Below are 14,748 nucleotides of genomic sequence, written 5' to 3'. Positions count from 1 at the left end.
CTACCCACTATGAATGATATAAGGTTGACGTGCTACTCTTAAGGAATTTTCAACCACAGGGAGGTAAAATAAAACTATAAAAGGAAAACACAATTCAAATTTAATAAATGTGTTACAAGTGAAATGTCTCAACCCACATCACATCAAATACAAATCTATAAAGGAGCACCAACACTTAACTTTCTTTTTAATTTTTTTTTTAGACAAAGTCTACATCAGGGACAAATACTTAAGTCCAGAGATGTACTTCAGAGCATTATTTTAAAAGGAAAATTAAAGTGAGTCAAAGTAAAAAATAATCCAATAAAAAGGCACTGCTATATATTCACTATAAAAATATTCTCATTACAGAAAACTGGGAAACCATAAATAATTTTTAAAAACCTTGATATTTATCATTTGTATTAATACCAAAGAAAAAAAATCCTTATCAGGTATTTATTTTTTTAAAAACTTCCAACTTTCATGCAGATTAAATGACCCCAGTTAAGAAAAATATGCTCTTACAAGGCAGTAATTTTCAAAGCAAAAATACAGTGCAGAGTATCATAAATGATAATCACCTACCTAGAACCATGCTGGTCTTGAGAAAACTCAACTATGTGTCCAATCAAGTCTCTAAGTTGAAGGTTTGGGAAACGGTTGTTCCTGAAATCTTCCAATAATCTACTTCGGCCAGAAGGCATAATATCAGACCTATTATACCGAAGTCGAGAAGGAGGAAAGAGCTGGCTGCTGGAGCTGAACAGACTGGAAGTGCTTGAAGCACTTCGGTATTTTGCTTCTGCTCCAGGTGCTGCAGAGATATATCGACCACTACCATTTGTCAGGCCTCCTACAACAAAGCAGCTGTGGTCAGCAAATATTTTTGACAAGGCCATTCCTCAAGTTAAGAGTTACTTAACTAAAAATTCATAAAAAAAAAAAAAATTCATTCCACTAACAATTCCTATATGTTATAATAGGAAATTAAAATTGAAAGAGAAATCTCACACATTTTAATTTAATGTTGTGTGTGGCTATAGGATCTGGGGGGAAAAGACTAGAAAACATAAGAAAAATAAACCTATATTTGTTTTTGACAGTTTAAGTAATAATTTTAACATCTAATGTCATACACAAAACTTTTATTTGTTCTTGGAAGCTTAGTTTAAAACACAATTATAATTATAGCACCTAATATCATACATACTAGTATCAATACCAGAACACTGAAACCACCAACAAAATTTATAGTATTAACAAGGTTACAATAGCTAGCAAACTCAGATTTTAAGTCACTGAGAGTTGGGTTGAAATTTATCTGCAGTGTTAATGAAGCACTGAGGGCTAAACTCACACTTTTTTTGGACTAGTATATAAAAAGATGCATTAAATCATATATACCTCTATGTGAAGAAAATCTTTCTTTCTTTCTTTCTTTTTTTTAAAGTAAACTCTATGCCTAAGGTGGGGCTTGAACTCACAACCTTGAGATCAAGAGCTGCATGCTCTACTGACTGAGCCAGCCAGGAGCTCCCGAAAAACCATTTCTTAAAGAAGTTAACACACTGACTATTTTTTGAAGTTTAAAAAAAAAAAAAACCCACAGTATTAAATAATAATAAATCCAAATTACATCTTATTCTAAAATACTTTTAAAATTTTAAAGGAACACTCTCCATAAAATACTATTATTTTACAATAAGAAATAGAAATAAACATTTATTTTTCCTAGAACTTTAATCTTGATCATTTGAGACAAATTAAAAAACCTCCTTAACTAATATTCCATTTCAAACAAGAAAATTAAAGGAAGGGCAGTCAATAGAAACAAACAAAAAATACGAGAAGAAAATTGTTATTACAAATAACCATTTAAAAGTACTTGACAGTGTCCTTTTAAAAAAGAAAAATGTACAGAAAACCATGAAGTGCAGATTTAGTAGCTCAAACAAAATTTACCATTAGCTTTACGCTACTGTAGACCATCTCAATGCAGAGTAGTGCTAAGTATACAACCCAGACAAGCCAGAGATGATACCAAGGACACACTGTCAGTGCAAAGTTGCAAAGTTAGAGAGGCATTTAAAGGCAAAAAGAGTTATAGGGACAAGGAGTAGTAAGAGAGTTACAATCCTGGAGAGTGAATTTTGTTAGCACATTTCCTCTTTTACTTTTAGTCCCCATTGTTCTAGCTTTTTTTGGTTGAATTTCCCACCATCCAAATTATACATACTATAATTTACATGACTTTCCAGTCCCCTTTCCAAAGTTAAGTGCTACAAAGTTACATTCACCTACCTACCTGCTAGATACCTGGCGCCTAAAACAATGTCTGACACACAGTAGTTACACAATGATATTCGGGAGTATTTTATGTAACATAAACTGCCCAAAGTCCAGTTCTGTACTGTCTTTCTTAAAAGTGTTTAATTTAACAAACCATTTTATACACTGAAGCCACTAACATCAAATTCTCATATTCACTCAAGGTCTGTATTACTATCTCAGTGTTGATATATAAAAAAATTCTAAAAAGTGAAAGAATTGTGTTTTTATACTGTCTTGATTTCCTCAGCACTCTTTTTTTTAGGGGGGAGGGGCAGAAGAGAAGGGAGACAAAGAGGGAGAGAGAATCTTAAGTGGGGCTTCAGGTCCAGTGCAGAGACCAACAAAGGGCTTGATCCTACCACCCCGAGATTGTGACCTCAACTGACTGATTTCCTCAGTACTCTTAACCCTCTAGCTCCTATTATTTCTATTTATAAAGTTCCATGAATATACAGTGCCATGAACTGTTCATTAGCCCATTCGAATTTCTAACAGTTCTTTTTGTAGGACAGGGGTGCTCTGCTTCTCATTCTAATCTGTTTTTACAAAGAAACAACTACAATGTCTTATCCAAAGCTACTTTGATGACGTCACTTTACATTAAAACATCCTGCTAGAGTACATTCTCTAAAATCTTCAGCTTAATTTTCAAGTCATTATTCTGAACCGATTTCCCACACACATTTCCTAGTAGAATCCTAATTTAATTGTTCACTTCTCCTCCTATTACCTCAATACATTGCTTATTATTACCTCAAACATAAGGCCCAATCCTACATCTCTCTGACCTTAATGAACTGAAGATTTTCAAATCAAATTCAAAATACATACCTATCCTCTATGATACCCCCACGATACATTACCACAGGAATAATGACTGCCAATTTTATCTGGTATGTCTAATATCTAACAGAAATTTCTCCCATGTCTAGATATGCTTTGATTATATTCTCTCAGCTCCCTAACACCAAACACCTAATACACTCTTTGCCAACTTAAAAAGTTTAACAATGCTAAATTGCCTTGAATTTTAAAAACCTCAGAATTTCAGTCCTGAAAGTCTTAATTAGTATTTCCTTTGCAAAATTGAAAAAAATTCTCTCAGGACAGGACACTTTTCTTTCTTTACAAATGGAATAAGCATTTAAAACCCAATTGATAATATACATTAAACACATTAAATCTAGTTATCTAAACAATGAAAGCGTGCCATCCAAAACCGATTATGGGACTGAAGGACATTTTACAAAACTGGCCTATATTCTTCAAAAATGCCTAGTCATAGAAGACTAACAGTGCAAGACTGAAGAAGAATAAAGAGCCATGACAAGTGAGTGCTGCTGTATGTGAGCCCCCTAATCAATCTCCTTCCCAACCCTTACTCTTTCCCCTCCCCAGAGCAAAGTTTGAATAAGTTGGTTGATCTGATTGTGGTATTGTATCATTGTTAATTTCCTGACTTTGATAATTGGGGTTACATAAAAGAATGTCCTTATTTTAGAAAACATATACTGAACTATTTATGGGTAAAGGACAACGTATCTGCAACATTCTTTCCCAAGTATCAAGGAAAAAACTGGATGTGAGGGGAAAGGATTATGCAGAAAGAGGGGAAAAGAATGATAAAGTTAATGTGGTAAAATAACATTTGGAAAATCTGGGTGAAGGTTAGTATTGGAATGTTTTTCTATCAGTGTTACAACTTTCCTGAAAGTCTAAAATTATTCCAAAATTAAGACAAACACACAAACAAACTATCTATATTCATACCATTGCTAGTGATAGTCTCTGAGCAGGTATGTTTCTGCATCAAATGTGTTAAAGGGATAACAGTCCTTCAATTCATCTCTGACATCCCCCCTTATTTACCACTTCTTAATCACTACTTGAATAAGAATGTTATTAGACATGGAGATTTGTACTATAATCTTTATTATTATATTATTATTATAATAATCTTTATTATTTAAAGTCACTAGGGTGACATGCAGCTAGTCAGCCAGGACTCCTGGCTTGAGGTTATGAAACAACAGTGTGCTGCCCCTTACACGCTATTTACATAAGAATTTTTCAAGTTCATTCATTACAACTAAGTAAGCCAAACACCATACAATTATCCTAGTAGAAATAATATGATTTTATCAATTTTCATTAACTTCCTTGAGAAGTCTGTTGTTTCAGAATCCTATTATTAATAAAAAATGTAAGATTATAAAATACTAAGAAAAACAAAGAAGAAAAACAGTGTAACAACTGAAACCACCACAAAGTAAATAAACCTGACTACTCTTTTCATGATTTTCTACCTCCTAAGGACCTGGAATGGCAGTTCCTCACCCTATCAGATCTGTGTCTTCTTTTAAAAATACAGATTTATGAGCCTTACTCAAGACCTACTGAGTTACTCTCCGTGGGTAATTTTTATTAAAAAAATCAAATCTGAGGGGCTCCTGGGTGGCTCAGTGGGTTAAGCGTCTGCCTTCGGCTCAGGTCATGATGAAATCGAGCCCTGCATCAGGCTCTCTGCTCAGCAGGGAGCCTGCTCCCCCTACCCGCCGGCCTTTCTGCCTACTTGTGATCTCTGTCAAATAAAAAAAATAAAATCTTAGAAAATAAAACAAAATTTTGAAAAAATCAAATCTGAAGATTATTCTGATAGAAGAGTTTGGAGGCTAATGAATTATAATTTGAGATAATTCAAGGTTTCATTTTATACCAGGTTGTCAACCCCTATTTTAAATAAATATGGTAATTCTAGTAGATCTGGGGCCCTAAAAGGGGTACAACTATATATAAGCTACTAGACAGTGCCTGTTTCAGAAGACAAGGCTCTGGAAAGCTCAAGAAATCATAAGCTGATAACCAAAGATGACCAGTTAATTGGAGCAGGCAACAATCAATGATACAGAGTGGGAGAAAGAATCTAAAATGAGGACAGTCCATTTTACTTTATGACATTAACTTTAGTTACTTCAACCCCATGAACAGGTCAGCTTAGTACTTTCAGTTCATCGCTTCTCGCCCTTCTGGCTAAGATCAAGTGTAGTACTTTCAATTCAGTGTTTTCTATGATCACTTTTTAAACGAAGTACATGGAACATTTAGAGCAGATGATAACAGCCATGAATAATTTGACTTGTTATGTTTATATGCATATATTATACTTTGGTAGGAAAAATGACTTCAGAGCAGTGCTTCTCAATATGCACATGAATTACTTTAGGATGTTGGTTACATATTCCTAACTTTAAAAACTTCTTGAAGGACACACTGGTCAGAACTCTGTCCTAAGTTGTGCCATCATTTTAAATAGGGTTTATTATGTGTTCAACATAATCAGTTTCTTTACCTACTTTAGAAAGTCCACTTAATAGCTTAATATTCCTAACTGATACTATGCGCTAGGCCCTGACGGTCCATGAGGGTCCTTTTAAAAAGGCAGAAACCATTTATTGAGCACTCTTTCTTGGACAGAGAATGTTAACTTTGCATAAAATGCTACATGGTCTTGAAATTGTGCCTCCCTGAGTTTGTTGTTTCATTTTAAGACACTCAGCTGGGGTAATCTGCCCTACCAGCCCTGGGAAACACAACTTGATTTTGGTACTCAGAGTAAAGTGCTACTACAAAAAGCGCTAAAAATGAAGTGATTCTGGGGTTGGGAAGAATTTGGGGGTGCTTAACAAAAAGGCTAAGCTTCCTTGAAAGGTACGGCACAAATGTGGATATTAAAGACAATTCTGGTGAGGACTCAAATAGATGTGATGCGCACCTATCAAAAGCTGCTACCGCCTTCGAGAACACATATGTTTGTCATGAACATTGGTAGAAATATGAATGCTAAAGATGCTGCCAAGTGAGGTCTCGCGAAAATGAAAAACACGGGAACACACTGAAACGCGTTGTTGGGTAGAAAACAGAATTGGCATGGATATTTAGCTGAGATTTCCAAGCAACATGTTAAAGGTGTGCTCTGGTTTCTCCTAATTGCCTATGGTAAAACAAGAGAAAGAGGTAATTCAAAGGAACTGTTAAGCAAAAGAAAACCAGCATTTGATGATACGGAAAAAAAATCTTAGGTAATTGAGATAGAATGCTAACAGCAGAGAGTCAATGGGTGTGGCTGGACAATCTCTTGACATTAATGGCAGACTAGCAATGTTTTTAAGAATTTTCTAACAACAAAAATACTGCCAGCCTGGCCTGATCGGATCAGAGATTGGACAAAATGAAGAATGACTCTGAGCACAGAGCCCCAGATGCAGAGGCTGGAGAGGTGGGGCGGCAGGAGATCTAGAGGACAGAGCATCAAAGCCACCGACGATTCTTCTCCGGCCTTGTAACAAATAGGATTTGTCCTGCTGGCATTCACACTTGTTTGCTTCACTCCTTCCAATTTCTCCCTTTTGCAATAGGACTATCTATCCTATGCCTGAGCTACCATAGTATTTTAGAAGCAGGTAACTCGTTTTGTAGGTTTCATAGGTCCACAGATAGAGAAGAATTTTCTTCTCTATCCAGGATGGACCATATTCAGTGTCTCACCTGACAGAGAAGATGAAATTTGGACTTAGTTCTGAGTTATTTTGATGAGATTTTAGACTCTGAGTTGATGGGAGGATGGGTTCCCACTACTGGGGTTGCTGGTTTTGGGTGAATTATGTTCTGCACGTGGGCAAAACATGAACCAGGGAAGCCAGAGGACAGCCTATATAGGGTTGAACTGAGTCTCCCAAAAGTACGTTTAATTCTTAACTCCTGGTTTCTGTGAATTTGATTTTATTTGGAAATAGGGTCTTTATAACCAAGTTAAAGTGAGGTCATACTGGATTAGGCTGAGCCTCTACCCAATGACTAGTATTCTCTTAAGAGGAGGAACATTTAGGACAGAGACACATAGGGAGATGTCACATGATGAGGCAGGCGGAGATGAGAGTGATGTAGCTAATAAGCCACAGGATGCCAAGGTTTGCCAGCAACTACATGAAGCTAGGAAAAGGCAAGGACTGCCCTCTCTGGTCTTCAAAAAGACATGGCCCTGCCTTGATTTGATTTCTACCCTTCAGCAGTATGAGACAATAAATTTGTGTTTTAAGCCACCCAGTTGCAGTTTGTTACAGCAGCCCTAGAAAACTAATACATAATGCTATCTTCTTACCAACCCTATGGGACAAGAAAATAATCTCCATTTTACTTGTGACACAATAGGTTTGGAGACACTAAATACCTTATTCAAGGATGCATAAATAGTAATTAGACTGAGGATTTTTTTTTTTAAACCATTATGTCTTAGCAATTCACTTAAAGCATTCTGCTATACCTCATGAAGAACATTAAATGCTGTATGATGTTCTTAAAATCTGGGATATGCTTCAAGTTCAAGTTACAAGGGGAATAAATCACATAAAATTTCTCTTATCATTATTAATTACATATCTGCCATATAAAGACACAAAAATTTACTGGAGAAAGACTGAGGCTTCAGTGAGTTTAAAAACCAATGTGGTTTTTAAAAAGATTTTATTTACTTGTTTTTTTAGAGAGCAAGCAAGAAAGCAGGGAGGAGGGGCAGTGGGAGAGGGAGAGAATTTCCAGGAGACTCCTTGCTGAACGCAGAGCCTGACTCTAGGCTCGTTCCCTCAGCCGAGATCATGACCTGACACGAAAGAGTCAGATGCTCAACCAAATGAGCCACCCAGGTGCCCCCAAAACCAATACAATTCTAGTTAAAAGCAGTCTTGGGTGCCTGGATGGACTCAGTCATGAAGCGTCTGCCTTTGGCTCAGGTCATGATCCTGGGGTCTTGGGATCAAGCCCCACACTGGCTGGGCTCCCTGCTCAGCAGGAAGTGTGCTTCTCCCACTCCCCCAGCTTGCAGTCCCTCTCTCGCTGTCTCTGTCAAATAAATAACTAAGATCTTTAAAAAAAAAAAAAAAGGCACAGTCTTCCGCATCATTTTTAATAGATTAATATATAAAGCAAAAAGCATGAACATGGCTGGTATGCAACATTAAAGTTGTATATCTTATGACAATATGTAAAGCAAACATTAGATGCAAACCACAAACCAAAATAACAATCTGTTGTTTCCATTTCTACTGCTTGTAATTGTTTTCTAGAAGCAATTAAAAGTAACCTTACCTTTTAGCCTCTAATTAGGTGTAAACTTTCTAAAAATATAAAGAGGGAGACCATCATGACAAGGTATTTGATAACCTTCCCTCCTTTAAAAAAGAGCATTTAAACAGACTTGGCGTTTTAACATATGAACTATAGTCTTCAGACTAGTATTACATAATTTCTATCACTAACTCACTCGCTGATACCCATTTTTCCAACAAAAAGGCTACTTTTTGTTTGGTTTCAAAAACTGCCTGCACCTTAATCTTTAGGAAAAGCTGCCTCTCTGTTGAAAATGAGGACACTTTAAAAACTGTCTATGAGGGGCACCTGGGTGGCTCAGTGGGTTAAAGCCTCTGCCTTCAACTCAGGTCATGATCCCAGAGTCCTGGGATCAAGCCCCGAGTCGGGCTCTCTGCTCAGAGGGGAGCCTGCTTCCTCCTCTCTCTCTGCCTGCCTCTCTGCCTACTTGTGATCTCTGTCTGTCAAATAAATAAATAAATACATCTTTAAAAAATAAACTAACTGAATAAAATAAAAACTGCCTATAAGCCCCAAATCCTAAGTAGTGGGGTGAACTTCATTGACTGCCTGATCCAAACCACCCTTTCAGAACTGACTTCAATTCCTCTCTTTGGCTAATACCTTTGGTGACAGTTAACAAACCATCAGGTTGCATACAACATCTATACTTCTTTTAAAAGATTCCTGTTGTGATTTCATGGTCAGCTGCCCTGACTTACTGGGGAAAACAAAAACTTTTGATCCTAGACAAACACAGGCACACTAATTTTCTCTCATGATGGGGTTGTTACACTGGTGGGAAGAGGGCTGAACTGGGAAGGTAATGTGAAAGATACATTTAACCCAGAAAAACCTAGACCTAAACTCATTTCCAAAGAAACCAAAACCAAAACAACAAAAAACCCCACAGAACACACATACACACAAATAAAAATTCCTGTCAGGAAGCTTTTCAAAGAGCAGTATTCTGAAGAGATGATCCTAACACACTTATCAGAAAACACACTGAATGAACAACCAAATGATGCTTTAGTGTAGAAATCCAAGTAGAATGTAAAATAATTTCTGAAAAGAGAAAGCAGCCAATGTCCAAGAACAGTTTCATTAATAAAATAACAAAGAAACAAAATCCCTCAAATTCAGTTACCCAAATTTGTTAAGATCTTACTACTTTTAAAGCTGTGGAGAAAGGCCTGGGCTTTCTTGCTTCTTATTTAAAATAAAGCCAAATTCTAATATAATTCTAATAGAAGTATAGTCTGTGGTAAATTTATATGAAGGAAAGGTGGTAATTCTAATGGAGAGACTCATTATGTTTTTATAAAATGGAATTAAAGTGCAATAAGGAAAGAGCACTACAATCATTGTATTTTCAGTGCTGGTATACATGTCTACTACATTCAACACAACACTATGAACTACAAACACTACGAACTCCATGATGTGGGTGAGGATGATGTCTTTTTCCTTAAAGAAGCATCTCTAGTCAAGCAGAGTGTAGCACGTAGGTGTTCTTTATTGGTTGAATGAACTAGTAAGTAAAGTTTCTGATCAGACACAAAAATTCTAAAATGGAGGTCAATAAAACTACCCACGAAAGATTAACATAAAATGTGGATTAATCTCAGTATAAATTAAGCTAATTCCTGTTCTATATAAAGTATCACATAAAGAAGACCCTGTATCATCAGTTTTAATTTAAAAATTAGTTATAAATGTTTTTAAGAGACTGAGGTAAAAATTACTTAATTCAGATTAAAGGTCAATTGTTAACAAGCGAAAAGCCATAAAGCTGCCAATATACTAATATTTAAACTCACTTTTCCCACCAACTCACCACTATTTTATTAAAAGTTCTGAACTTTAAAAGTAAAGTTCTGAACTTAGGGAATATTTATTTAGATAGATTCTAGACAGAAATAAAAGCATTCTTTGAGAAGCAGTGTGACATCCTGGAATAAACCAGATAGACTTGGGTTCAAGATTTCTGTTCTTTATTAAGTCTGTGACTGTAAGCAAGTTATTTAATTTCTCTGAGAATAAAGTGTGTCTGTCTGTGTGTAGTGTGTAAGAGGAGTCAAAGTTCATTTTTCTCTATTTGGATATTCAATTGCTCTAGTCCAATTTACTAAAAAGACCGTCCTTCCCAAATATGTCAGGGTGGCACAGTGGGCCCAAATCAGGTAACTAAATGAGGTTTATTTCTGGATCCACTATTCTAGTCCACTTATCCTTGTGCTAATGTCACAAGTTTAGTTACTGTAAATTTACAGTAATTATTTTGATATTAACTTGGTCCTTCAAGATTGTCTTGACTGTTCTCGGCTGTCTTTCCATTTACATTATTTAAATCAGCTTGTCAATTTCTTTAAAAAGCCTGAAAAATTCTTGAGACTGGGATAAATCTATACATCAACCTAAGAAAGATGTTGTCTTTATAATAATGAATTCTTCAACCCCCAAACGTTCTAAGTTCATCCATTTATTTGCCTTCTTTAACTTCTTTCCTTTTTAAAAAGATTTTAAAGATTTTATTTATTTATTTGAGGAGGGAAAAGGGTAACCACCACCTCAATAATCTTGGGGTAGGGGGCAATTTTAACATACAGAAAGATACAAAAGTTCTAAATGCTCCAAATTCAAAGATATAACAAGCCTAAAACATTGTTTTTCTTAAAAGACATATTCAAAAGTAAGTAAAGGCAGAGGGAAAAAAAGACTCCTCGCTGAGCAGAGTCTGATGTGGGGCTTGATTCTAGGACCCTGAGATCATGACTCGAGCTGAAGGCAGATGCTAAACCAACTGAGAGAGCCAGGTGCCCCGTCTTCTTCACCCTTCCTCCCCTGGATCTATTCCTGGATACATTATAAGGAAACAAACACACATGAAAATATTCTCACTGTATGTGTCAATTTTCAATGTCACCCCATGAACATGCTGTTTTCATTTTCAAAGAGTATTTGGCTAAAGCTACAGATCTCTCCTGAAGTACATGCGCATACGTTTTAAGAGCCGGATTTCTGATCCTGTTTACTTAATGTACATTGGTTAGTGTATGAACAACAAAATGATGTAAATTCTAGGTGAAGTCTTGGTAGATTTAAAGAATTTTTAAGGCACTTGAGGACTTATTTGTTACATCAGTAAAAAGAAAAAGGTAAATAACTGAACTGGGAGCTGAAATGCAAATGTGAAGGGAGGGCCAACAAATAAAAAGGAAAATAGCAAGATGACAGCAAATGACATATAATCAGCAAAATTTTTAAAGAAGCTCCAATTTGTAAAATTCCTATCAAGGGCAAGGGGAGCATTTTAAAACACAGAAACAAAAAAATTAAAAAAAAAATTAGAACACAGGGGCGCCTGGGTGGCTCAGTGGGTTAATGCCTCTGCCTTCGGCTCAGGTCATGATCTCAGGGTCCTGGGATCGAGCCCCGCATCGGGTTCTCTGCTCAGTGGGGAGCCTGCTTCCTCCTCTCTCTCTGCCTGCCTCTCTGCCTACTTGGATCTCAGTCTGTCAGATAAATAAATAAAATCTTTAAAAATTAGAACACATACAAAAAGAAAAGACTTTTTAAAATTTTCTCTCATCTATAAACTTTTATCCTTCAAAACTATTTTTTTTAAAGGTTTTTTTTTTTGTTTGTTTTGACAGAGAGAGAGAGATCACAAGTAGGCAGAGACACAGGCGGGGGCGGGGGGGAAGCCGGCTCCCCACGGAGCAGAGATGCAGGGCTCAATCCCTGGACCCTGAGATCATGACCTGAGTTGAAGGCAGAGGCTTAAACCACTGAGCCACCCAGGCTCCCCTAAAGGTTTTATTTTTTTAATCTAACAGAGAGAGAGAAAGCACAGGCGGGGCTGGGGGTGGGGACAACAATGACAAGGACAGCAGACAGCAAGGGAGAAGCTGCCTCCAGCTGAGCAGGGAGCCCAACGTGGGGCTCAATCTCATGACCCTGGGATCATGACCTGAGCCAAAGGCAGATGCTTAATGACGGAGCCTCCCAGGTGCCATGACCTATATTTTTCTTATCTTTAATGGCCGTATTGCTCAGCCAGTCTACATTAAGAATTAGGATGAAAATGAAATAATAAATATGAAGGTGCTTTAAAAAACTATTCAAATGCTATTCAATTATAGGTAAACTATTACTTAAAGGGTAATAGTACCTTTTTTTTTTTTTAAAGATTTTATTTATTTGACAGAAAGCACAAGCAGGCAGAGTGGCAGCAGAGGGAGAGGGAGAAACAGACTCCCCACTGAGCAAGGAGCCCAATGTGGGGCTCAGTTGACCCAAGCCTAAGGCAGACGCTTAATCAACTGAGCCACCAGGCATCCCAGGATAACAGTGCTTTTAATGAAAGCTTCAAAGTAATTTATTATTTCCTGCTTTAAGGACCACATGTGACACTTAGAAAAACTCTACACTGCCATACAACCAACTTGGTCATACTTGTTTTAATTTTTAAACCTTTCATTCTAAGAGAAGGAGCTGAGAAAATCGGTCAGTCTGGAATTTTAATAGACATTAACTTCTACTTAATAGGAAAAATGATCCCAACAGTTAATTTTTAAATATGAAATTTTCTGCAATTGGAGGAAAAATAGGTGGGATGCCTGGTTGGCTCAGTTGGTTAAGCGTCTGCCTTCGGCTCAGATCATGATCTCAGGGTCTGGGATCAAGCCCCACTTCAGGTTCCCTGCTCAGCTCTGCTTCTCCCTTTCTCTCTCCTCCTACCTCTCCCCGTACTTGCGCGCTCTCTCTCTCAAATAAAATCTTAGAGAGAATAGGTTATAAAATCTCCTAATCCATAAAAGTACTGAATTTAATTACTGACTCTAAGACAATGAATTGTCAGAACCGACTGCTACCTTTTAATAAACTAATTTCACTGACTGACCTCAAAGCTTCAATTATACTTTTTAGTACCTTTTTCTTAAGAAAAACAAGCCAGTTCAAAAATGAAGAGGTACTCAGGATGCCTGGGTGGCTCAGTTGGTTAAGCTGCTGCCTTTGGCTCAGGTCATGATCCCAGGGTCCTGGGACTGAGTCCCGCATCAGGCTCCTTGCTCAGCAGGGACCCTGCTCCTCTCTCTGACTCTGCCTGCTTGTGTTCTCCCTCTCTCTCTGACAAAAAAATAAATATATAAAATCTTAAAAAAAAAAGAAAAAAAGAAGAGGTACAAGGAATAAACCATCAGTTCGTTAAGTCCTAAGTTAAATAAAAATACAGAATGTTGTTTTATACCCAGGAAATTGCATATCAACCTGATTACTATAAGCACAAAGGTAAGAATAAATCAGAAATCACTAACGCATTTTAAAAGTGTATTTTAAAAAGGAAAAAGGAACAGAGAAGGAAAGAATTTGTTAGCTAGCTCCAAGAAGAACAAAATAATACTGGGAATACTTAATGTTTTTTCCAAGATGAAGTACCTCAAAATAAAATACTGACTTCTAACAGAGAGAATGATTAAAGAAACAACTACAGGTAGATTTTTTCCCCCCAGCTCTACAGATTAAGATAGCATGAAAAAATAATTCATTTAATGTTTAACACTTAACCTGAAGCACAGAATATGACACTGCTCTTTGCATTTCAAGATAAAAGCCATTAATTTTAAATTTCTTCTCTTTCCTTGTTCCTTTCCCACCTGTTTTTGATTCTCAATATTTAAACACAGCTTTTAAAAACCTGTAGTCAAATAGGGGTCCATCCTAAGAGCTCCAAATGGCCAAAGATGGTACATCTTCTAAAAAAGATCTTATTTGAGGGATATCTGGGTGGCTCAGTCAGTTAAGAGTCTGCCTTCAGCTCATGTCATGATCCCAGGGTCCTTGGATCGAGCCCCACATCGGGCTCCCTGCTCGGCAGGAAGCCTGCTTCTCCCTCTCCTGCTCCTGCTGCTTGTGCTCACCGGCTCTTTCTACCTCTGACAAATAAATAAGTAAAATCTTTAATTAAAATAAAAATCTTATTTGAGAGAGAGACAGAACACACAATTGGGGGGAGGGTTGGGGGAGAGGGGAAAGCAGACTCTCCACCGAACAGGGAGCCTGACAGAGGGCCCAATCCCAGAACCCTGGGATCATGACCTGAGCTAAAGGCAAACGCTTAACCAACTGAGCCACGTAGGCACCCCAGATGTTAAAATTTCAAGATTAAAAAAAAAATGCTATGAAATTGGTACCTCTCAGACTGCAGTGGACTAAAAGCTATCCACTACCCTAAGTCATCAATTTACAGGTAACAATGATGATTAAAAGAACAGGGGTTACATTCAG

General features: G+C 37.0%; 1 protein-coding gene across 9 annotated transcripts in view; it reads right to left on the bottom strand.

Moving 5' to 3' along the window:
• The window catches only part of PUM2 (pumilio RNA binding family member 2), a 103,772-nt gene that overhangs the window by 13,729 nt on the left and 75,295 nt on the right, over nucleotides 1-14,748 (bottom strand). For all 9 annotated transcript variants that reach the window (XM_032353213.1, XM_032353214.1, XM_032353212.1 and 6 more), the window contains one exon: nucleotides 568-835. In XM_032353213.1, coding sequence (XP_032209104.1) covers nucleotides 568-835 — 268 coding nt within the window. The remainder of the gene's footprint in view (nucleotides 1-567; nucleotides 836-14,748) is intronic.

Source organism: Mustela erminea, chromosome 7 (assembly GCF_009829155.1).
Source record: "Mustela erminea isolate mMusErm1 chromosome 7, mMusErm1.Pri, whole genome shotgun sequence".
NCBI classification, from domain to species: Eukaryota; Metazoa; Chordata; class Mammalia; order Carnivora; family Mustelidae; genus Mustela; species Mustela erminea.
This window is presented reverse-complemented; position numbering and strand designations above follow the sequence as displayed.